The sequence below is a fragment of the Neomonachus schauinslandi genome, chromosome 6 (assembly GCF_002201575.2).
Source record: "Neomonachus schauinslandi chromosome 6, ASM220157v2, whole genome shotgun sequence".
Lineage (NCBI taxonomy): Eukaryota > Metazoa > Chordata > Mammalia > Carnivora > Phocidae > Neomonachus > Neomonachus schauinslandi.
Genome location: NC_058408.1, coordinates 30,196,977 through 30,223,549, shown reverse-complemented (window position 1 = coordinate 30,223,549; position 26,573 = coordinate 30,196,977). Strand labels below are relative to the sequence as shown.

Below are 26,573 nucleotides of genomic sequence, written 5' to 3'. Positions count from 1 at the left end.
GTTGTCACTTCCTTACTCTAATATAGCTTTGTTCCCACCCATCTTCTTTGTGCTATTATATTTTATATTACATATATATTTCATTTCTATATGGTATAGACCCAACAATACAATTATATACATATTGTTTTATGTGTGTAAACATAAATGTGAGGTATTTGTTTTAAAATCAGTTCAGAGGAAAACAGAAGAAATATGTCATTATATTGTCTTTTATAATTACTTACATAATTATCTTTACTAGTTACATTTTGTCATATGGATTTGAAATACTATTTGGTGTCACTTGATTTTAGCCTGAAGAACTTCCTTTGGTGCTTATAGACATGTCTGCTATTAATGAATTCTCTCAGTTTTTATTTACAGGTATAATTGGAGATATTGCAGGCTTGGTTCCAGATCACTACAATAAAGCAAATATCACAATAATACAAGTTAAATGAATTTTCTGGTTTCCCAGTGCATATAAAAGTGGTGTCTATATCACACTGTCTATTAAGTGTGCAATAGCATTATGTCTAAAGAAGCAATGTGCATAATTTAATTAAAAAATCCTTTATTGCTAAAAAGTGTTAAACATCATCTGAGCTTTCAGTGAGTCATAATCACTTATCACAGATCACAATCAAAATATAATAATAATTTAAAAAGTTTGAAATATTGTGAGAATTACCAAAAAGTGACATATAAAGTGAGCAAGTTCTGTTGGAAAAATGGTGCCAATACACTTGTTTCACACAGCATTGCTACAAACCTTCAATTTGTTAAAAAAAAAAATGCAATATCCATGAAGCACAATAAAACAAAGCACCATAAAATGAGGTAGGACTATATGGGAACGTATTTTGCCATCATTTTGAAAGTTTCCCTGCATGTAAGATTCTTGGTGGATGCTTTTTTTTTTCTTACAACACTTTTAATAGCACTTGTCTTTTGCTGTTCATTGTTTCTGATGAGGATTCAGCTTTTAATAATATTGGAGTTCAGGGGTGCCTGGGTGGCTCAGTTGGTTAAGCGACTGCCTTCGGCTCAGGTCATGATCCTGGAGTCCCGGGATCGAGTCCCGCATCGGGCTCCCTGCTCAGCGGGGGGTCTGCTTCTCCCTCTGACCCGCTTCCCTCTCATGCTCTCTGTCTCTCATTCTCTCTCTCAAATAAATAAATAAAATCTTTAAAAAATAATAATAATAATATTGGAGTTCCTTTGTATGTGAGAAGTCATGTTCCTCTTACTGTGTTCAAGGTTTTTCTGTTTCCTTTTGGCTTTTTTTTTTTAATTTATTTGAGAGAGAAAGAGAGCACATGAGCGGGGGGGGAGGGGTAGAGGGAGAGGGAGAAGCTGACTCCCCACTGAGCAGGGAGCTCGACACAGGACTTGATCCCAGGACCCTGAGACCATGACCTGAGCCAAAGGCAGATGCTTATCCAAATGAGCCACCCAGGCTCCCTCTTTCTGGCTTTCAACATTTGACCCTGTGTGTCTGGGTGTGGATTTTGTGCTTTTACCCAAGTTTGTAGACCTGATAAGATGTGTAGATTAATGTTTACCATCAAATTTGGGAGATGTTCAGCCATTTCTTTGAATATTTTTTCTGTTCCTTTTCTTTCCTTCAGATATTCCTATTACGCATATGTTGGTGTGCTACATTTCCCAGGGGCTCTGTTCACTTTTATTCATTCTTTTTATTCTTTGTTCTTCAGATTGCATCTTCATATATTTCTAAGTTCACTAATTCTTCTGCCAGTTCAAACGTATTCTTCATCCCCTCTTGTAAATATTTCATTATTATTATACTTTTCAATGCCAGGCTTTCCATTTGGTTCTTTCTCATAATTTTTATCTATTAATATTTCCTATTTGATGACATTGTCATCCACACCCTTTTAAAAATTTGTTAACCATGTTTTCCTTTCGTTCTTCTAACATGTTTATAATAGTTGCTTTAAAGTCTTTCTCTTCGGGTGCCTGGATGGCTCAGTCATTAAGTGTCTGCCTTTGGCTCAGGTCATGATCCCAGGGTCCTGGGATCGAGTCCCACAGTGGGCTCTCCGCTCCGCGGGAAGCCTGCTTCTCCCTCTCCCACTGCCCCTGCTTGTGTTCCTGCTCTCCCTATGTCTTTCTCTGTCAAATAAATAAATAAAGTCTTAAAAAAATAAATAAAGTCTTTCTCTTCTAGTCTACCATCTGAGCCACTTCAAAGGCAGTTTCTCTTGTATGATTTTCCCCCCTGTGAATGGCTCACTCTTTCTCTGGATATTTCTTTTTTTTTTTTTTTTTTGGTGAAAACTAGACATTTTAGATAATATATTATAGCCAAATCTGGATGTTGATTTTCTCATCCCTGTGAATTGTTTATTTCTTTGCTTGCTAAATGATTTAGCTGGATTAGTTCAGTGGGGTCTATTCTACCCACTTTGTGTAGCCTCTGATGTCACTCTTCAGTTATTCTTGAGCCCAGTTTTCAGTCGGTCATGGCAGAGGTAGAGCTGCCACTTTGTGAGTGGGTCTGAATAGAAAAAGGGAGCTACAGATCTCTCAACCTTGTGTGTCTGAAACAGCTTCTGCAACATGTTGCTGGGGATGGTGAGAATGCTGGTGTCTTGCACTTCCCAGGAAGAAACTCTTGTCCTAGGCTGGGAACTGGAGATGAAGGGAGCCCTATCTTCTTGGCTGAATTCACCTAAAATAGTGCTTCAATCACACTGAGCTGGGGGTGAGGCATGCTTTAAATATTGCATACTTTCATAGTTCTTACTCAGATTTAGTAGATTTTCTTCAATAAATATTTCTCCATTTGATTATGTCCTTAGGACAATTTCCACACTTTAAATAATTGGTTTTTAAAATAATTTTCACAGGGCACCTGGGTGGCTCAGTCAGTTAAGGGTCCAACTCTTGATTTCAGCTCAAGTAATGATCTCAGGGTCCTGAGATTGAGCAGTTTGTTGGGCTCTGCGCTCAGCAGGGAGCCTACTTAAGATTCTCTCTCCCTCCCCCCACCTCTACACCTCCCCACTCCCATTCTCTAAATAAATAAAATAAAATAACATAAAATAACATAACATAAAATAAAATTTTCATCAGTTATGGTTGTTTCACTGAGGAGCGTGTTCACAGAGACCTTTTCATACCCATCCCAGAAGTGTTACTGTCAAACCACTTTATGTGTCTTCAGAGGAACTTGAGGAAATCTGTAGGTTCTCATCAGTGTCAAAACAACACAAGGTATGGCCAGGGTATGTTCCTCACATTACTCATCTCTGATTCTTCTTTTCCCTTTGACATAGCAAGATGTGAAGTAAGGAGGGAAATCTTGACATTCTTTTATCAGTTTATACTTTAGTTGCTGACTTGGAAAGGACAGTACAACTGAACAACCCCAAACTCTACCAGTAATTTTCAGCTTTTCACAGCTTGTACCAAAATTGTTGCTATGTAAGCATATATCATATCCATAGCGGCACTTTAGTTTTGTAGACTGATGCTTTTTAGACCACCTTGACTAAAATCAACACAAATATGTGCTTAAAATGTTTGGAAATCTATCAATGACTGAGAGAAACTTGTTATGTCTGTCAGAACAGTTTAGGTTTTATCCCTAGTCTCCCAGTATAATCTTGTCCCCAACTCTTTGAGAATTCTTGAAAATTTATACCAGAAATTTATACCATGTATAGAGGTATAAAGACCTTTGCTGTGAGTTATATGTGTTAATGTTGCCAAGAAACAATATTATAAGTGCATGAAACAATTCTACTAAAAACATTAGGCAAATTTGCCTCTATTAAGGTAGCTATCAGGAGTGTAATTTCTAAACCAATATAAGACAAGTGGTAAATGTAGTTAATGTACATTTTTGTGTTTTAAAAAAAATAAATGTGTACTTTAAGTTTCAGCTCCAAAATATAAAGTGCTTTAAAGTTGTCGCTTCAGATCTTACAACATAAAAAAAAAAAAATGCTGAACAATTTTGGAGGGGAGGAAAAGAATTTTTTGAGGTTATAGGGCAAACTGACATCCAAAAATCTGGAGAGACAAGCAAAGTCAAAGAAGCATAGCTGAGTTCAGCTTACCTGGAGCAGAAACTACTGGAGCTATAAGTTTAAATGGTAAATGTACAGTTAAATTGTAATTTTGATGAATTACTGAGTGTGGATTTCCTTGAGAGTGAAAAAGAAAAACAAAACAAAACAAAAACCTCCTCAAGAGTGTGATCTTAGGGTATTCCCAATAGTTTCATCGTTTTTATCTCCAGGAAACCCACTGTGTTTGAAGAGCCAACTTATATCACCTCCTATCTTTGGCAGGAGGAGGGGAAAAAAGAACCATTCTGAAGTATGACCAGTACATATGCCATAACAAAGGCTTACTCTCCAATGAAAAAGACCTTATCAGGGCCTTATCTCACATAAGCAAAAAGTTGACTTCAATCTCCCCTAGCTTTCCTGTCTCACCTAAGGGGTAGAGGTGGAAGAAAACAAAAGATAAGAAACACTTGGGAAGGTCACAGCCTAGGGACTTATTATCAAAGAGGTCCCATAACTTACTTGCCCATGGTCATAGAACCAGTTAATGCCAAACTAAGGTATCAAAGCATTTTTAGTAGTTGCAAAGGGACATTCTTGAGACCTCTAATAGAGACTCAGGTTTAAGATAAAAATACTTCATATTTGTAAAATAAAGATTTTTTAAAATCCCAGTATCAGTATAAATAATAAACTTCAAAATACTTAACTATATTTTGAAACACAGCATCAAGTGCTTGTAGATTCGCAGAAGTCCTAGGAATCAAGTCTTCTGGAAGGGGTGCTTGATATAATTATTTTTTTTAATTTTTTTATTGTTATGTTAATAACCATACATTACATCATTAGTTTTTGATGTAGTGTTCCATGATTCATTGTTCTATCACCCAGCCACCCCATCCCTCCCACCCCACCCCCCACTCCAGCAACCCTCAGTTTGTTTCCTGAGATTAAGAATTCCTCATATCAGTGAGGTCATATGATACATGTCTTTCTCTGATTGACTTACTTCTCTCAGCATAGCACCCTCCAGTTCCATCCACGTCATTGCAAATGGCAAGATCTCACTCCTTTTGATGGCTGCATAATATTCCATTGTGTATATATACCACCTCTTCTTTATCCATTCATCTGTCGATGGACATCTTGGTTCTTTCCACAGTTTGGCTATTGTGGACATTGCTGCTATAAACATCGGGGTGCACATACCGCTTTGGATCACTACATTTGTATCTTTGGGGTACATACCCAGTAGTGCAATTGCTGGATCGTAGGGTAGCTCTATTTTCAACTTTTTGAGGAACCTCCATACTGTTTTCCAGAGTGGTTGCACCAGCTTGCATTCCCACCAACAGTGTAGGAGGGTTCCCCTTTCTCCGCATCCCCGCCAACATCTGTCATTTCCTGACTTGTTAATTTTAGCCATTCTGACTGTGTGAGGTGGTATCTCATTGAGGTTTTGATTGGGATTTCCCTGATGCCAAGCGATGTTGAGCACTTTTTCATGTGTCTGTTGGCCATTTGGATGTCTTCTTTGGAAAAATGTCTGTTCATGTCTTCTGCCCATTTCTTGACTGGATTCTTTGTTCTTTGGGTGTTGAGTTTGATAAGTTCTTTATAGATTTTGGATACTAGCCCTTTATCTGATATGTCATTTGCAAATATCTTCTCCCATTCTGTTGGTTGTCTTTTGGTTTTGTTGACTGTTTCTTTTGCTGTGCAAAAGCTTTTTATCTTGATGAGGTCCCAATAGTTCATTTTTGCCCTTGCTTCCCTTGCCTTTGGCGATGTTTCTAGGAAGAAGTTGCTGCGGCTGAGGTCGAAGAGGTTGCTGCCCGTGTTCTCCTTTAGGATTTTGATGGACTCCTGTCTCACATTTAGGTCTTTCAACCATTTGGAGTCTATTTTTGTGTGTGGTATAAGGAAATGGTCCAGTTTCATTCTTCTGCATGTGGCTGTCCAATTTTGCCAACACCATTTGTTGAAGAGACTGTCTTTTTTCCATTGGACATTCTTTCCTGCTTTGTCAAAGATGAGTTAACCATAGAGTTGAGGGTCCATTTCTGGGCTCTCTATTCTGTTCCACTGATCTATGTGTCTGTTTTTGTGCCAGTATCATACTGTCTGGGTGATGGCAGCTTTGTAATAGAGCTGGAAGTCTGGAATTGTGATGCTACCAGCTTTGCTTTTCTTTTTCAACATTCCTCTGGCTATTCGGGGTCTTTTCTGGTTCCATACAAATTTTAGGATTATTTGTTCCATTTCTTTGAAAAAAGTGGATGGTATTTTGATGGGGATTGCATTGAATGTGTAGATTGCTCTAGGTAGCATTGACATCTTCACAATATTTGTTCTTCCAATCCATGGGCATGGAACGTTTTTCCATTTCTTTGTGTCTTCCTCAATTTCTTTCATGAGTATTTTATAGTTTTCTGAGTACAGATTCTTTGCCTCTTTGGTTAGATTTATTCCTAGGTATCTTATGGTTTTGGGCACAAATGTAAATGGGATCGACTTGTTAATTTCTCTTTCTTCTGTCTTGTTGTTGGTGGATAGGAATGCCACTGATTTCTGTGCATTGATTTTATATCCTCCCACTTTACTGAATTCCTGTATGAGTTCTAGCAGTTTTGGGGTGGAGTCTTTGGGGTTTTCCACATAAAGTATCATATTATCTTGCAAAGAGTGAGAGTTTGACTCCTTCTTTGTCAATTTGGATGCCTTTTATTTCTTTTTGTTGTCTGATTGCTGTGGCTAGGACTTCTAATACTATGTTGAATAGCAGTGGTGATAGTGGACATCCCTGCCACGTTCCTGACCTTAGAGGGAAAGCTCTCAGTTTTTCCCCATTGAGAATGATATTCGCTGTAGGTTTTTCATAGATGGCCTTTATGATATTGAGGTATGTACCCTCTATCCCTATACTTGGAAGAGTTTTGATCAAGAAAGGATGCTGTACTTTGTCAAATGCTTTTCTGCATCTATTGAGAGGATCATATGATTCTTGTTCTTTCTTCTGTTAATGTATTGTATCACGTTGATTGATTTTCGGATATTGAACCAACCTTGCAGCCCAGGGATAAATCCCACTTGGTCGTGGTGAATAATCCTTTTAACGTACTGTTGGATCCTATTGGCTAGTAGTTTGGTGAGAATTTTTGCATCCATGTTCATCAAGGATATTGGTCTGTAATTCTCCTTTTTGATGGGGTCTTGGTCTGGTTTGGAGATCAAGGTAATGGTGGCCTCATAAAACGAGTTTGGAAGTTTTCCTTCCATTTCTATTTTTTGGAACAGTTTCAGAAGAATAGGTATTAATTCTTCTTGAAATGTTTGGTAGAATTCCCCTGGGAAGCCATCTGGCCCTGGGCTTTTGTTTTTTGGGAGATTTTTGATGACTGCTTCAATTTCCTTAGTGGTTGTAGGTCTGTTCAGGTTTTCTATTTCTTCCTGGTTCAGTTTTGGTAGTTGATACATCTCTAGGAATGCATCCATTTCTTCCAGGTTATCTAATTTGCTGGCAACGAGTTGTTCATAATATGTTCTTATAATTGTTTGTATTTCTTTGGTGTTGGTTGTGATCTCTCCTCTTTCATTCATGATTTTGTTGATTTGGGATGATCAAATTATTTTTATTTGGTCAATGGCAAAAGATCTATAAAGTAACACAAGAAATTTTTAAATGTGTGCTATAAATTAGTTCCAAAGGAGTATAAATTTTAAGAAGAAGTTAGGTTTCTAAAGTAATTGGTGTCTTTCTGGACTACATCAATCTAGAAGATGAAACAAACTGTTTTCATTGGCTCATCTTTCATCTCCAGAATTGCTATCCCCACCCTCTGTTCCAGGCTTGCCAGAGGAGTCTATAAATCCCAAAGGATGTCTCATATAGTAGCCATCATAGACCTCCAGGCTATTTGCTCTTTGGTATGCTCTGATCTGACCTCCCAGGAATGGCTCCAAGGATTCCATGTTCTTTTCACAGTGACTCCAGGTCTGGCACACAAGGAAATGCCCCTCCACAAAGTGGTAGTGCCTGAGCCTTGTTCAGAAGCCCTAATAATGGTGATACTGTTTAAACAGCCACTTTGTCTCTCCAAGATATTGGGCTAATATCTCAAATTGTGGGTGATGAATAGAAGAGATGAAAAAGGTCCAGACTAAATCTGAGTAATGCACATTATGATCATCCTATATCTTTCCATCTGTCCTTCGATCAGGCTGCATTTGTCTTGCTTACAATGAATTTCTTCCCATGAAAAGCTTAGCTTTTCCTACAATTAGACTAAAATAGTCTTGTAAATAAGGCTAGTTATAGCTGTATTTTTAGCAGGTTATTTCTTATATCTGGAACCTTTTGATATACTAATATAGATAAAACAGTGAGATGAAAGGATTTGGATTTTTTTCTATCATGAAATGTGTGCTATTATTTTCTTAATAGAAATATTTATTATTTAAGGGGTGCCTGGGTGGCTCAGTCATTAAGCGTCTGCCTTCGGCTCAGGTCATGTTCCCAGGGTCCTGGGATCGAGCCCTGCATTGGGCTCCCTGCTCCACAGGAAGCTTGCTTCTCCCTCTCCCACTCCCCCTGCTTGTGTTCCCTCTCTCACTATCTCTCTCTGTCAAATAAATAAATAAAATCTTTTAAAAAAAGAAAGAAATATTTATATTTAAAATGTGCAAAAACTTGTACAAACAGAAAGGAAATAAAGAAGTGTGTTTTGCTTTAGAAATTTCTGACTTACCAGCACATACCATGAAAAACATTTTTTTCCAGAACAGGGTAGAAACAATACATTTGAGCTTTTGAAGATTGTCTTCACAAAGCTTCTTACAGATCATAAATTAATACCCTAGATTAAAATTTTTCTAATATTTCTTTGGCCAATATTAAGTACTAAGCACTCATCTCTTCAAATGAGATACATTCCTTCAGTCCTAGATTAACCTATAATGTTTACATTTCTTAGGATATGTCTGCTTTAAAGAAAATGCATGCTTCAACCTCTGTTCCATATCATCTCTGCTGGACATGAATTCAAGATGGCTAGTAGATATGAAAAAGCACTTAGATTCCTCCCATCTCTGAAATTTTGTGTTCCATGACCTGAAGTAAATCTCCTTTGATTATGGAAAGCTTTTTATGTTGCTTTTTCAGTTCTACTTAGCTTAAAGCATACATTTAGCATATACTCTAGGGTCAAATTCTTTTTTAGAGGATGCAGTAACTTGGAGATCTTATAGTCAATTTGGAAATAAAAACTCACATATAGGTAAAATAATTTGAAGCATTGTATCACAACAGGGGAAAATGGCCTACTGAGAAATAATAATACCATATACAAATGGGTGGTGAAATCATACTAAGCTTTCTTAAACAATTATGATGGTGAAATAGAGTAAATTTCATTTCAAAGATCAGATTTTTCACACATGTTCTGTGTAAACAAAATTTTTAAAAATTTATTTTGAAATTTCATGGGAAATAAGTATTACTTCCTTTTCATTTTTATCTGTAATTATTTGCTTGAGAACAGTTTCTCATTATTAATTGCTAAGGTTAGATTAACTTTCTTAGTGCATATAGAAATAAAAAGGCTTAATAGTATCTCTTCAATGCTGTGAGTAATGAGACTCTTTACCCCTCTAGTTATACATCTGTTGTTTTAGCAGTACCACTCTCCCAACATGGAACCGATTGTTTGGACTGAAGATGTGAAGGTCAAATTTTGACCATATTGAAAGATAAGTGTCAGAATATGGAACAGACCTACTTCTCCTTATTTCTCTTACTAAGTACAGCTAAAAACCTTGGACATATGCATAAAAGAAACAGAAGACTCTGAAAGTAGAGAGAAGACTGACTAAGGACATAGAAACTAAGAAATTAATGACATGGTGGTGAACTTCCAGAATTTTCTTTTTGCCTCATATATTCTGGATTGGATACTAGAGAATCCAGCAACCCAGCAATACCATCAGATGCAGACAAAAGATGTCACAAGAAAAGCATGCTCTCTCTAGCCAAAGGACCAAGAAAGGGGCCTAACAAAACAGCACTTTTAGACAATAACCACCCAACTCCATTCAAACATCAAAAAACAGGAAAAACAAAAAACCTTATAGCCTCACCCCCAACTAATCAGCAAAGGCTAAGAAGAAGGCCTGGACTCCATCATCCCAAGACTTTAATAAAGTGTCCCAATTCCCCAACCATGGTCATGTCAGAGAAGGCTGGGTAGGAAGGAGCTGGGAATTTTATTCCCACCCCAAAGTAACACCTCCACCCCTTTGTGGTGTCAGTGGAGACCATGGGGGGATTTTGGACTTATACTCTGACCTGGGAGTAATGAGATACTCATTTCCCTCCTTGCTGAGTTAGTGTCAGAGAAGAATGAATAGGAATTAAGGACTTTTGCAACCTCCCAGCATTAATGAGGACTGCCTATCTGTATCAGTAGAGGCCACATGGGAAGTAGTAAGGAAGCACCTCTCCTCCTTTCAGACAGGGTGGCACCACCAGAGGCCAGTGGGAACCTCAACTCCCATCCCTGCTGACTAGTAACAAGGCACCCCTCCTCCTTGAAGTGTCAATGAAGGCTAGGTGGTAAACGATTCCCATGCAGCAGTAGTGAGGTAGTGCCACCTTTCTTCTGCCAGGGTGGTATCAGATAAAACTTGGTAAAACAGAGGATTTAAATAAGACCCAGATCTTCATAGCATAATACCCCAAATGTCCAGAACATAACAGAAAATTATTTTCATTCCAAGAACCAGGAAACTCTCAACTTGAATGAGAAAAGGCAATCATTGCCCAACTGAACAGAATCTCAGGGATATGTGAAACTGTAGCAAAGGACTGAACACCTGTGTCATTAAAATAGAGTCCCAGAAGGAGAGGAAAAAGAAAGTGGGACTGAAAGAGTACTTAAAGAAATAATGGCTGCATTTATCAAATTTGGCAAAAGATATAAATTACAGATGATTCAAGAAGCATAGTGGAACCTAAACAAGATAAGACCCCCAAATTCTGTGCCAAGACATACAATAATCATACTTATGAAAACTAAGAAAGAAAAAATATTGAAAGCAGCAAGAAAAGCTACACTTTAGCTATAAGGGGAAAATAATTTGAATAACAACAGATTTCTCATCAGAAATCATAGAGGGCAGAAGAAAATGGCACATTTTCCAAGTGCTAAGAGAAGAATACTGTCAACCAGAAACCAATATCCAGTGAAAATATCCTTTAGGAATAAAAGAGAAATCAAGACATTCTTAGATAAAGAATAACAAAGAGAATTTGTTGCCATCAGTGCTATCTGAAAAAAAAAATGGCTAAAAGAAGTTCTTGAAAGGGAAAGATGATTTTTTTTTTTAAGTTTGAAATAGCAGGGCAACAGAAAGAGCAGAAATATGGGTAAATGTAATATGCTTTCCTTTTTCTTCTTAAGTTTTCTAAATTATGTTTGATGTTTGCAGCAAATATTATAACACTGCTTAAAGCAGTTCTTAATGTGTATAGAGGAAATATTTAAGGCAATTTTATTACAATCAAGAAAAAATAAAGGGAGATAAAGTTACTGTACTTCACTTGAACTGTTAAAATGTCAACACCAGTAGATAGACTGATAAATTACTTATATATAGTGTAAATGTCCAGAAAAATCACTAAATACATATATACACATATACACACACACAGATACAATAAAAAACACAATAGATAAATCAAAATGGAAGTCTAAAAAATTCAAGTCACACATAGGAAGGCAGGAAAAAGAAAACAGAGAAGTGAAAAACAGAAGGAGCAAACAAAAAAAGAAAATGTCAGATGTAAACCTTAACAGATCAATAATTACATCAAATGTAAACTGTCTAATTACATCAATTAAAAGACAGGGATTTGCAAACTGGATTACTACTCATACAAACAACCACTTGGATTGATTTCAAGGGCATTATGCACCTCAACAGAACGCCAGTAAATGCAGCTGTCACAGTGCCTCAACCACCTGTCCCAGGAAACAGCAGCCTTGGCAATGTCATCATGAGTCTCACAGAAACCATCAACAGCAGTAGCAGTGATGAAGAATGGCACTCGAGTGTCCTCCTTAGTGGCGGACACTAGCAAGGGGGCAGAAAAAAATGACAAAAATGAGTGAACATAACAGAGACCCTCTTGGCTTTCCATGTAATGACTGGGATGGAGTGAACATTAATTAAGTTAATGAGGCACAGAAAATGCTATGATGAGATAATACTTTATATTTTATCAGCATTATTTTTCATTTACCTCTATCTGCATTTTTACTGGAGGGGAAAATTGAGAAGAAAAATGCTCAGATAAAGAGGCCCACACTGGAATCTGAAAACAACTTTTTTTAATGCAAAAAATAAGACTCAATTCAGGAAGTGTTAGCTTACAGAAGAATGCTGTCTATAGACTCACATATATGTTATGAATAATTAATTGGTAATATTAATGAGCAAGTTAATTAAAATAAGTTGAGCTTTAGTTCAGCACAATAATAAACTTCAGAGGATTCACTGTAACTTGATGTGATTAGACTCCTGATTCACATGAAATGATAGCAGTGTAACTTAACTCAAACAGGCATAATGAATGCTAGGTGAAACAGTATAGTTGCCCAATTAAAGAAATTATGAGCTTGCAGTTGAAAACCATGAACCTAAGGGTAGATGCATTTTGCCTGACATTTATGAGGAAAAAAAAAGAGAGATGAATAGGACTAATACACTTCAGGCATGTTTTATAAACTACAAAGCCAGATTCCAGAGAAGAAAGGGTATTTTCTGGATGAAATGCATAAACTTGACAAAAAAATACAATGTTGCAAAGATTCAAAACTAGCTGGGTGACTCTTTTTGGAAAAAAAAAATCAGAACATTCGAAAAATCATTTCCTTGTCTTGCTGAAAATTTTAACTACTATGAATTACGTTTTAGTGAGGAATAATGGCAATCGACAAGTAAACAAACAAGAAAAACAACTATAGTTAATGATAAACTTCTCTGAAGAAAATAAAGGCATGGTGATAAAAAAAAAAAAAAAGACATAGCTGCTGTCAGTCCCTGACAAGAGATGATACAAAGAAAAACTGAGTTTCTTAATCTTTTGCTTCTAACTTCTCTGTCAAATAAAATTATTTTTCATGCCAAAAAGAATGAACAAATTTAGATAGAAGGAATTTATGTCTAAGATTGGTAAGCTGATAAAAAATGTACTTTGATTCTCTTTTAAACCTCCAAAATATATTATAAATGGAATGGTATATATTATATACTAGATAAATATGTTGTCATCAGGGTAGACCGATGATGAGTTAAACATAATATGATGTAATCTGATAGCAATAAACATAAAAACTTTCACCAGTGGCCAAAAACCACAACTGTACAAGTACAAAATAGGGAAGACATGCTGTTTTTTATATCCTATTTCATCACTAGACAAGGTCATTATAAAATTTGAGTGATGAAAGGCTAAGAGCAAAGATGAAAATAGCAACTGTTATTTTGGATCATGGAGAAGGGGGTGATATGGACTTTGATAAGAAGCCAAAACCTTGTCAATGGTGAAGTAGAGATTGGTTAGGTCAGATACTGTGTTTACTTAAAAAGATATATCAAACTGAAGCATGGAAACATAAGAATCAGAATCCCTAGGAAAATCAATGACTGACTTACAAGAAGACAAAACAGAAGTCCGTAAGCAGGCATGCAAATAATCCACACAAATAGTTATGGATAGCATTTATGTTATAGAAGTATCTTCCTTAAGGACACGTAGATTTACCCTTGTACCTAGAATTTAATATGACATCAGGTAGTTTACTATGAATGGAATCAAATGTTTATTCTGGAGTAGAGGAACCTCAGTGAAAACAAGGTAGGTATGTTCAAATACTTGAAGACTTATCATAAAAACGCAGGTGTTGATTTGTTATATGTAGTCTTAAAGAGGAGATCTAAGACCACTGGTTGATCCAAAAGAGATGCATATCTTAATGAAATATAAAAATAAACTCTTTGAGAGTTTTTTCCAAAAGTTGAATGAGCTAGCTTAGGACATATGAATTGAAAGTATGCAATAAAAACCTTGTAGGGAAAAAAACTCAAATACTGAATAAGGTGATTCAAGTAGATGACCAAGAATTTTTTGACCCTAAGTTTCCATAATTTTAGTTATTAAGTGTCAAAGTGACTAATATGATTTTTTAATTTTATGTCCTTAACTCAGCAGTTGAAAAAGTATAGAATGAGAAACTAAAAAGAAAAGAAAGTACATGAAAGGCAAAAGGAACTCCAAGAATAATCACTTCTGCTCTTTTTATCTTATTCATCATTATTACTACTATAATCATGTAATTCTCCTTAAAATTCTTCAATGGTTCTAGACTTCTCATTCAGCATAACTTCTCAGCCTAACATTCAAATGTTTCTAGTAATTATCTATAACAATTCTCCAAGCTTTTATTTCCAGTCAAATTCATTCTCATCTTTCAAAACTTCTTTCTCATCAGTGACCTCTATCCTCTATTCTTTCCAATTTGTTCCCACTAAAAACATAGCCTGGTGATGGGTATTAAAGAGGGCACGTACTGAATGGAGCACTGGGTGTTATACACAAAAAATGAATCATGGAACACTACATCAAAAACTAATGATGTAATGTATGGTGATTAACATAACATAATAAAATTTAAAAAAAAATTTTTTTAAGATTTTATTTATTTATTCATGAGAGACAGAGAGAGAGAGGCAGAGGGAGAAGTAGGCTCCCAAGGAGCAGGGAGCCCGATGTGGGACTCGATCCCAGGACCCTGGGATCATGACCTGAGCCGAAGGCAGACGCTTAACCGTCTGAGCCACCCAGGTGCCCCCCCCAAAAAATTTTTTAAATAGCAAAATATTAGCACTTTTCTAACAGTTGGCACCCAGACATAGCCAGTTTTGATCACAGAAACAAGTATTTAGTGAAAATCTTAATACCAGAGATAAAACAGCATAGGCCCTAAAGGAATGCATAATCAAAGAGAGAAGAAAGAAAACAGAGTGTGAAGTGCCTCACCATGAGAAGCTTAATGTGCACTTAACAGCAGTGCTTAATCACATTCTTGTGAGAATCAGTAAAGGACTTGTAACAGGAAATAAACCTAAGTTGGTTTGAAGCAAATCTAAGTATAAATAAGCTAACCAGGCAATGAAGTATGGTAAAAGAGTCTAGAAGCAAAAGAAACTATGTACAAAAGAGTCGGAAGAAGAAGGAGGGACATACTCAGTGATTTGCAAAGTTTTCAGTATAGGGGTGGGGGAGGGATGAGAGATAAAACTGAAAAGGAAAAAAGGAGATCATAAAAGATCTTTGATGCCACGCTTAAAAGTTTTTTTCTTGCCTGTAAGTGATAACCCATCAGTCAGTATAAATGTAAGAAGAAATGTTTGAGCCATGGAGGAATATTCCGTCTTGGTATTAGAGATCTGTGCCTTTAGGTCTTCAGTATTTAAGGTCCTTGTATCACGGTGTCACTAGCACTAAAGCCAATACAAGGTAATACTTCAGTCAATGTACAATGACTAAGATGGTTGCAAATAAGGCCATGTGGGAGCACAACTCAGACCATGTTCCTAGGGGTAGGGGGTAGCTTAATGAAAGGGAAATGCTTGGATTCATCCCAGATAAAAAGGTGTTACTATACATCTGGTCCCCCAAACAGAAAGAGTATTGTTCTTAAGTTATTTGTAGGTCATTAGTTGAACCCATGAAGCATTTCCCCATAGAGTCATTATGGCAGATGGTTAGATCTACTTCTCATCTTTCAACCAACAGGAGCCAGCTACTCTGACTTCCCTGACCTAGAGTGATGTTTCAACAATAAAGACGGATAATGAGATAGATGGGGGATATGCAGGGAGTAGGGCAAGAAATAGAAGGCAGAAGACAGAACAAGTACTCCAGGTAGATGTATCTGTCAGCGTCCAGAATGTACTTCTTGTGTAATTACCTGGAAAATCTCTCTCTCCCTCCTGCTCCCATATTTGGCTTCTGATCATCCATACTTTCCTATCCAAGCCAGTCCAATAACTAAAACAGTCACCCAGCCTTGTCCACCTCTGAGTATGTGTGAGTGTGTTATTTTCTAAGGGTGTTGTTATCATTCTGCCTTCAGAGAATGAGATAGGGCTAATTCAATAGGCTAGATTACAAACCCTATTCTGCTCCAAGGATTTTAATCTAAGGAGGAAGTGATGCAAGACATGAGTCCTAAGGATGTAAGCAGGGAAATGGTGCAAGAGACAAAGTTCAGCTCTTCTTTTTCCATCCCCTTTCTCTTTGTCATAACTAATCTTTCTACCCAATTCCCTGACCTGAATCCTCACCTTGTGGTCAAGTGAGAAATTGGAACTATACTTCTATGCAGCACAGGATTAGAGAATTGTGCAAACACAGAGCTAAAGAATTAAAGGCAACTTTAAATGTTTAATATAGATACATATTTTTTACTTTAAAGAATTATTTTAAATATATTTAATTTTAAAATCATTGGCTTTTAAGACAAAATACAATATAAAGATAAAAATCAAGATAAAAAACTAATTCATGGTTTATAATAATGTTTAAGTTATTATACTTGTATAATTAGGCCTTATATATTTATAGTTTTGGTTAACTCTTACTAGCTGGAACATAAGCTCTTATTTCTGACTACAACTTCCTCAATAAAAAATGTCTTTTTAATAGGGGAAAGCATCTTCCTGTCTGACAAATGCATAATGCATAAAATATTAAAGATCTTAAAATAGCAAAGTGGTATGATCCCAGAGAGAGGACATCTTTATGCACATGGTAACTCCCTGATCAAAACAGATATGTTCCATCATCTCTGAAATATAAGCTGGGATTTGATTTCCTGCATGTTGAATGTTGTAGCTACTGGAAATATTACTTAAATAATTGTTGGTTTATTGCACAGGTTGGTTAAGGTCAAGGAGACCAAATCCCAGCTCCAATTAATAAAATGTAACTTCAATATTGAACTATTAAACAAATTTTCTAAAAACTCCATGAGTCCAATGAAAAAGAAATTCTCTTAATCAAAACATCATTCGTGTGAATTAACTAATTCTAGCCAAGGGAGCATAAGTTCTTTAAAAACACAATTTTTAATATGATGGTAAAACATTGATTTAAAAGATATATATTATTAATGACAAATATCAGCTGTTAAAGTGGTGTTAAGGGAAGCTAAATGCTTGAAACCACAAATTCACACCATTTAGAATCTGGCACAGCAAAATTAAATGTTTAAGAAGCAAATTGATATCCTTGAAAATCTGGGATAGAAGTGAATAAGATGTTAACATTTTCATCTTTAACACCTCCCATATGACAATAAGGTTCTACTTTTCTTTTTTCTAATAATGTACCTGTTTAATTTTTTTCTGAAAAAAAAAAAGGCATTGAAAACCAGAAAACAAGCATGCATTCAATTCAATATATGACAATTTTATGATAATTCACTCTTACAACACTCTTCAAAGACGGGTAATAGTCAAGAACCATTATCCCTAGTCTCTATTTTGTTGTACTTTACATACCATGTTGTGTCTGTTAATAAGTTGCTACAGATCTTTAAAGATTTTTACCACTCGGTTTTGACTTCCACATCACATTTCTTGATTTAAAGGCTTCACCAGGTATACTGCAAGCTGAGTTTCCCATTGCAGTGCTGTGGTCCAAATTACTACTCAGCTGCCATAATTGATAGTTGCATTCCTATTCTCTGAAGTCAGAATATGGTATTCTCCTTGTCTTGGTGGTATTGAATAAGTATGTTTGTCACCACTTGATTAAACAGTTCACTATTCCTGGGATTTCAACTCCCATATTTTCTGTGATGTGGGTATATCAAGAGCTGAATTGCTCTATTTGGTAAAAAGAGATCACCTCTGGTAGTGGAAATCAAAGCTATCATTCAGCAAAGTGACATACTAAATACACCCCCTGGAAAGGTTTTACACACGTTGGAGGAATAAAATCAGATCCACTGGTTAGGATTCTGCCAATACTTACATCTATTTATTCTTTCTCAATGCCTGATGTTCACAAATGAAGAAGAAATCCCCCTTCTTACATACTTTCATGAGGAGCTTGCAAGTCTGAATCTGTAAATAATATTTATTTAGCAGAAAATAATTTGTGCATGCTGTAAATTTGGCAGGTAGAATGAGATTAACTTGGGAAGACTGGCAATAATAGAGCACTTCTATAATGCTTGAGTTGAGGAAGGGACATTAGATTAATATGTATTTAGTTCTAAGTATGTACCAAGCACTTTCACGTATAATATTTCATGAAAACTTCTCGTCTGCCCTAGGAAAATTGTATTTAATCCTCTTTTTAGGAACTAAAGTCCACAGAATGCAAGTAATTTCCCAAAGATCACGCTGCTAATAAGTGACAGAGCTAGGATATGCATAAACTCTACCTAAACTCTAAATTCCATCATCTTTCCTCTGTACCAACAAGGAAAACTCCTTTGTCTCTACTGGCTTTGCAATACTGAGGGTAATGCAATAGTGCACCACAGATGAAATAAAGGTTGGATCCACAAAATAAACTATACTATTACAAGGTTTTTTGTAACACGGTTTTCAACTTTTAAGGTCTATAAGTCTCCCAGTTTAAGGCTAGATGCATAGATTATTTCTACGGTCTCACAGAGAAAGGGATGAAGGATCCTTCCATGGAGATTTCCATTTGTGCTTTTAGGCAGAAATCTGCTTCATTTTAGGCAGAGATTTGCCAACTATCTCAGGTGAGTCAATCCTGGAAAGTATACAATTGCCTAAAACCTGTTTTCCTGAAATATACTCTTTGATAGGGTTAAAATCAAAATCAGAAATACCTGCATTTTTATCTTGAAATAGTTAGAAATGCCTTCAAGAAATGGAAAGGAACCACTGCAGTCTTCACATTTAGTGCTATTTGAAATTTTCCCCAGCAATCCTGTGTTCTGGTACACAACGCAGCATATTCAAAATAGTTGTGGGAGAACAGCTGTACTGATCAGACACAGATTTTAAAAGTGGATGAAATAGCAGTATTGTGTCATCAAATCTTCCAGCCCCAGGAGCAAGTGATAAGACATGTTCTTTTTTTTTTTTTTTTCCCTTTGCAGGTGCAATCATTTACAACTAAATGGAAGGAATGTCTCTCACACAAGCAATTAATACACACTAGAATTTTCCCAGTAACCAGATGGCATGCATTTCATACCAAGCTTTTTGAAATAAGAACTAAAATCATCTGCCAATAAGTTGCATGGAAGTTTTCCACAGTCTCCTTAGGTGACCTCCTTTAAGATTTTGAATTTTTTGAGGTCAGAAAGCTTATAAATATTCATTTCTTGGTGACTCACTTTCAGGGCTGTGGTGGAGTAATTATAGAATAATTCTAGTTAGCCATCATTGAAAATATTCTGACTTTAGCTCGTTAGGTTATCTTTTTTTTTTTTTCCACTTTCTGCTTGTTTTCAATACAGTTCTTACTCAGAGTGCCACATAAAGAAATGTAGATGAGTCTGTAAGGCTATGGACAATGTTATTCTCTTTAACTAGAGACATTATCTCTGTGAGTCCAAAACTAGAGAATGTATGAAAGTACTGAAATTATAGTTAAAATTTTTTCAATGTAAGTAAACATTGTTTTTGCCTAAATAGCATCTGTTGCCTCCTCAGCTGCAACTGATGCTCTGTTTTTCTTGGGGATGATATCCCTGCCTTCTACCAGTCCCTAATTGAAGGGGGGATATGTGATCTAGATCTGCTTAAGGGGCTCCATCAGAGGAGTCATTCAGGATGATCACATGTCCCAAGCCAACCAATCAGAGCCAGCAGAACACAACTGTGGAATTTTTGTTGGAACTATTTAGGAAAAAATGTCTTTCTTTTCCTTTAGACTTAAAGCTTGTAGAATGTAAACATGAGATGCTGGTGGACATCTGGTTACCATGTAAGGGAGCTTATTTAGGAAGAAAGCTAGTACAGTAGAAAGAAGATCGCAGAGATGGAGTAAGAAAGAGGAAGAGAGAGACAAAGACAGACAGAGAGGGAGGCAGAGAGGGAGGGAGAAGAGAAAAAAAAGGAAGCCCTAGATGCTGCTGGAGCCTAATTCTATCCCCAGGATTTTTTTTTTTTTAAGTATAAGGCATAATACATATCTTGTTTGCTTAAGTCAGATTGAACTGGATTTTCTGCTACTTGGAAATAAGAGTCTTGAAAAAAAATATATATATATAGCAAATGATATTTGTGCTCTAACACTGGAAAAACAATATGTGTTCCCAGGCATTGATTAGTCTATGGGAATGTTCTCCTCAGATTTGGAATAGAATTCATTTCCCTAGAAATATGAATCAAAATTCTCGTTCTATCTAGATAAACCAAGATATGGATTGCTTGCTTGTCCAGTTTCATACTAAGAGATGGTCTAGTGAACATGAGTGTGGCCCTTGAGGAAAATTCTCTTATTCATGAATTGTTCTTTTTCTCTTCAACATTTATACACATGGAGAGCAGCAGTATCATAAGCTGTAGGATTGTTGTTATTGTTCTCCATACATGAAGGAAACCACATAACTTCAAAATGCCACTTTTTTCCTAAGCAAAAAAAAAAGCAGTAAAACACTATTTCAGATGCCATCTAGAATTATAATTTCCTTTGTCCTTTTGGGTTCAGCTTTCAGCTTCATTTGTTCAGTATGGTCCTGACTGGATTTATGAGGCATAACTGGGCCATTCTAGTCTATTTCTCACAGTAAATGTTTCAGGCTTTCCCTCTCTCTTTACTCTAGCATTTCTGTCTATATGTCTCACTCTCAAAATCATCAGACTCTCAGAGGACCTGTCCATTCTCAAGCTGTTCCTTTTTCTGTTCTCTTTATCATGTTCCTTTCCACCTCTCTAAAGCTTTGCTCTGTCACTTCTACATGCTTTTTTATATTTACAGTCTTTCCCGTTTTCAACCAACTGGCTCTTTCTTTCTCTTTTTCCTTCAAGTATAAAAATATATATATATATATATAAAACTTGCCATGGGAAAAGAAAATCCTGGACATGATCACCCCTTTCAGGTCCCATGCTATGGGGAGTCTTAGTACCATCTGCCTGTCTCTGTGTGGTTTGTGTCTTCTAATGGGAGTTTTGTGATTAAGTGGAGCTATATGACTAGATCTGGGCAGAGTTGTGAGTAAAAGGGACTATGTCACTTCTAAGCCAAAATACATAATTGTCAATGCGAGGTTGTCCAGAGTTCCCTTTCTATCTGCTGATACATGTCAATACTTGAGATAGTGGATGTTCCATTGACTTGGAACCCAAAGTAAGGAGACATGGAAAAGAACATCAGCCAAGGCACATGTAGTGAGTAAAAACTTGTGTTAATCCATTCAAGTCTGAAGATTGTTTGTTACTGTGCCTTAAAATGGCTTATTCTGATTTATATACTTACCATTCTGGGTGTTTTTTTGTTTTTTTGTGTGTTTTTTGTCAGATTATTTATTTAATTTCTAATCTCCTAAACAGAAGGTTTTTTAGATGTTGCCACTATTTTCTGAATGTTCCATCATTTCTAATAGGTAAATGTGGCTTCCATAATACTAAAGGTGACACACTCGTGCCATCCTAGTCTGTTGTTCTGCCTTTATTTTGTGCTATTGGACTTTCTGCTGCATCTCATACCACTTCCATGCTGAAATTCCCACAGCTTCCATCGCCCTCAACTGGTCTGCCTCTCCTACTTCCTATCAGACTCTGATTTTCTGTATCAGTTCTTCCTTTGCTTAGCACTCAGTCCTGGCAGGTTAGTATGATCAAAAAAGGCCAGAGTCTGGAATGAGATGACCTGGTTTTAAATTTCATCTTCACCACTTATTAACTATGTGACCCTGAGAAGGTCACTTAACCTCTTTAAGTCTCAATTTCTGTTTCAGTAAAATAGGGATGATAATGGCTAACTAGCAGCACTGTGATAAGGATTAGCAATAAAATAAATGTAAAATGCCTAGTCCCTAGTAGGTACTAAATAATGGTGACATTGATTTTTATGCAATTCAAGGGTCTCTAGCCTCTCTAATTTTCAGAGAGTAATATTTTTCTTTAAACATAGTGGCTGCATTACACAATCCTAGAGGACACTGGTGACATTACAGTCTAAATATTGGTTGCCTCTGAAAAACAAGTCCAATGTAAATGTTGCCTTTAGAGTTGTAATATTGTAGCACACCATTGTAAAGGTCTAAAAAATAATCCCAAATAATGCTTCAGACCCTGTCCCACTAATGGCAGGAAATCCAATCCTGTTACTTTCCCCTTCTCACATAATTTCTAGGAATTTTTGCTACATCACTGTTGAATATGTTCCACAAGTCCATAATGGCTCTTACTTTGATGGTCTAAACAATTATGGTCACAGAGTCCTGCAGACCCTTCCTCACTATCTCGTAACTGGCTACTTCAGGCTGATGTTACTTGGCTCATACTTGTATCATTCTCCCAAGTAAAGCTAAGGCACGCTGAGATGTTTAACCCACTCCTCCAGAAGTTCAGATGACACAAAGAATAACGATGAAATTGGCTCTAAGACAATACTAGTCTTAGGGCCCACTGTTCCAAACCTAGCACTTGGGAGGCTTTCACATAGCTCAGCATCTAACAATGGGAAAGCTCCAGCTTAGAATCTGGAACCAAATCTCTTAGAACCCAGATGGGAAAAAAAATTGATTTCCTATCCCACGCCAAGGCCTCTTTCCTATTGGAAGATGATCAGTATAGGATAACAGAATTGATTAGGCTGCAGTATCAGATAGCATGGGTTTGAATCTCAGATCTACCACCTATTAATTGTGACTATGGGGAAGTCACTAAAACTCCCTATGCCTCAGGTTCTTCATAACTAAAATGAGGGTATAATATTATCTATATCATAGGGTTTTATGGAGATTGAATGAGAATGCACAAGAAGTATTTAGTATATTGACTGCTTATTATAAGTACTCCCTCTATATCAGGTATAATTATTATTATCAGTAGTAGTAGTCAAAGTCTAGCACTTGCGGAGTGCCTATTCTGTGCCAGGACACAGAGTTAATAACTTTACATATGTTGGACCCTATGAGGTAAATACGATTATTTATATCAGTGTAGGTTCAGAGAAAAAGTTAAATGGCTTTTGCAAGGTTAGAGTTGAGACCGAGAAACAAAGTCATCTGTTTAGATATTCCCATTGTCCTGAGAATGCAATCACAAAGGCCAGCAGTCCATCCCAAAGTTCAATATAGCTTATTCAAAATTACAGGATACTGGGAGCACAAGCAAATCATCCAGAAGAATCCAGCACTGCTTTTCCAGCCTCTTGCTACCCAAGTAAGGAGAAGATATACCCTTCACCTTTCCAGCCTTTCTAGTTTGTCTGTAAGCTTGATTTCCTGTGGACTCCTGTTCAGAACACACACACACACACACACACACCAATACATGTGCACCTCTTCCCAAACTGCAATTTTCAGAGATATGGAAATTTAAGTCCATTTTTAAGAAGACTATCCCTGCTAAACAACCCAATATACGTCACCAAGCAGAGAGGACTCAGTAAATCAGGTCTGTAGGAAGCATTCCAAAACACTATGTACTTAACTTATAGCCATTTGACTAAAACAACACTCCAAAGTGACCTCTCCCAGGCGGGGCGATGCTGAACCGAGGCGGGCAGCCTCAGTAAAGCAGAGGCCGCGGGGAAGAGGGCGGCGGCCGTACCACAGCAGGCCTGGACTGTGGAGCAGCTGCGCAGTGAGCAGCTACCCAAGAAGGACATCATCAAGTTTCTACAGGACCACAGTTCAGATTCGTTTCTTGCAGAACATAAGTTATTAGGAAACATTAAAAATGTGGCCAAGACAGCTAACAAGGACCATTTGGTTACAGCCTACAACAATCTTTTTGAAAGGAAGCGTTTCAAGGGTACTGAAAGTATAAGTAAAGTGTCTGAGCAGGTGAAAAATGTGAAGCTTAATGAAGATAAACCCAAAGAAACCAAGTCTGAAGAGACTCTGGATGAGGGTCCACCAAAATATATAAAATCTGTTCTTAAAAAAGGAGATAAAACCAACTTTCCCAAAAAGGGAGATGTTGTTCACTGCTGGTATATAGGAACACTACAGGATGGGACTGTTTTTGATACTAATAGTCAAACGAGTTCAAAGAAGAAGAAAAATGCCAAGCCTTTAAGTTTTAAGGTTGGAATAGGCAAAGTTATCAGAGGATGGGATGAAGCACTCTTAACTATGAGTAAAGGAGAAAAGGCTCGACTAGAGATTGAACCAGAATGGGCTTATGGAAAGAAAGGACTGCCTGATGCCAAAATTCCACCAAATGCAAAACTCATTTTTGAAGTGGAGTTAGTGGTTATTGACTGAAATAGCAATGCTTTGGATATAAAGACATAAGCAACAATAAAACATGACCTTGAAGAAACTTATGTAACTAATTAGAGCTGGTTACTATTGGAAGAGTCAACTGGAAAATTCAAGAACTCTGATATTGTTTACCCAATCCCCAACTTTTAATATATTAATCCATTATAATTCCACAAAGTTTGAAATATTTTACTACAGCTGTGTAAAATATTGGTTAAAGAGAAATGACTTTCCTTTTACCTCATGTTGTAAACTAAAAGGCTCAATAAAAACATATTCAGTGTCAAAAAAAAAGTGACCTCTCCCAGAAAGAAAAAAAAAAATCAGGGCGCCTGGGTGGCTCAGTTGGTTAAGCAACTGCCTTCGGCTCAGGTCATGATCCTGGAGTCCCGGAATCGAGTCCCGCATCGGGCTCCCTGCTCGGCGGGGGGTCTGCTTCTCCCTCTGCCCTCTTCCCTCTCGTGCTCTCTGTCTCTCATTCTCTCTCTCTCAAATAAATAAATAAAATCTTTAAAAAAAAAAAAAGAAAAAAAAATCAACATCTACCCTAAAATGAAGAAACTTCCTGCACCCTCTAAAATGTCAATGTTTTAAATATTTTCAGATCCAGTCTCCATTGATGTGTTTCTCCCATTTACTTGAAAGTACAGTCCACACTTTTAACATCAAGTACCACTACCATACTGCTGACTCCTGAAGGAAAACAATCTTGTCTGAGCCCTTCAGCCAAGTTCTAGTTCCATATACCTCTTCTAGGGGCATCTCATCTCTTGGATGCCTAGCTATCAACTAAGAATCATAGGAAAGGGGGAGAAAAGTATCACACACTGATTCAAAGTGTGACTTCAGACTCATCCAGCTTAGTTTGAATCCAAGTCTTATCATTTATAGCCCTGTGACCTTAGGCAACTTATATAACCTCCAAGACTCAGTTTCCTCAGCTGCAAAACGGGACTAGGGCTGAGATAGAAATTATATAAATTAAGAATAGAAGAATGACTGGCATGTTGTACTTCTGTAATAAATATTTTCCATTGTTTTTTACATTATTATCATTATGCACAAATTAAATTTATCTCTCCTTGTTATTCACATGTAAATTTCTGTACAGCACAATGGTAACTGTTCCTCAGGATCAAAACCTTATTTTAACTTATTTTCTCTTGTTTATAGGTCACTTAAGTTCTTTGTAGAACGATACGACATACTAATGAATAAGCTGAATAATTATGAATAAACGAAAATATAAATATAACCACCAAGTGTTAATTTCTTTTCAAAATTTATCTCACCCTCCTTATTCCTGCCCTCAAGACCCTTATTTGAACTTCTGCCTTCCAGTACATAATTACCTCCATGAGGCCCCCAAACTGAACACTCAACCTATAGGCTTTGCCCTACAATTCATTGTCTAATCAAGCTTTTTAAGACACTGTTTTCAATCTATTGCCCTATAATGGCTCTTAATTTCCCTACCTGATTTTAGTCCAAACTGCTCATTTTGGCATTGCAAGATCCCCATCAGCAGGACTTTCCCGAATTTGACCTCTCACTGCTCCCAGCACTGACCTGTTCCTGAGCCTGAGGTCCTCAACCCTACCACATGCCAAATGCATTGGACATCATCCTGCCTCTACCTCAGCCACCTGGAATCCCTCAAGCCTTTTAAAACACAAATCTAATCATGCCACTCCTCTGTACCTTATCCTGCAATATCTCTTTTGCCTTCAGAATAAAACATAATTTCTTTATCAGCATGTTTATAGAGTCAACCAGGTTTCAAACATTATGCTGGGCAAAGGTGAACAGGATTCGGTTCTGGCTCCTAAGGTGCTCACAGTCTTACAACAAGATGTAAAAATGTCCTGTGAACTTGGTCCCTGCCTACCTCTGGCACATTCGCCACTCTGCTTGAATCTTACTCTTCAGCCTTATTTCATAGCGCCAGCAGTTCTCCACATGTGCCCTGTTCCCTCACCTTCCCGGGATCTCCCAATATCCACCCCCACCCTTGTCTAGTTTGGGTGTTTCTCTTCTGCATTCCTAT

At 36.9% G+C, this 26,573-nt stretch overlaps 1 protein-coding gene across 1 annotated transcript; it reads left to right on the top strand.

Moving 5' to 3' along the window:
- Positions 1 to 11,991: 11,991 nt before the first annotated feature.
- Positions 11,992 to 24,526, top strand: LOC110574176 (peptidyl-prolyl cis-trans isomerase FKBP3-like). The gene is made up of 2 exons (XM_044916085.1): positions 11,992 to 12,125; positions 23,824 to 24,526. The coding sequence occupies exons 1-2, from the start codon at positions 11,992 to 11,994 to the stop codon at positions 24,524 to 24,526; spliced, it is 837 nt and encodes a 278-aa protein (XP_044772020.1).
- The last annotated feature ends 2,047 nt before the right edge of the window (positions 24,527 to 26,573 follow it).

Coding starts and splice junctions, on each gene's coding strand:
- LOC110574176 (XM_044916085.1), top strand. CDS start 11,992: ATGCACCTCAACAGAACGCCAGTAAATGCAGCTGTCACAGTGCCTCAA. Junction 12,126..23,823: donor AGTAGCAGTGATGAAGAATG/GCACTCGAGTGT, acceptor CGAGGCGGGCAG/CCTCAGTAAAGCAGAGGCCG.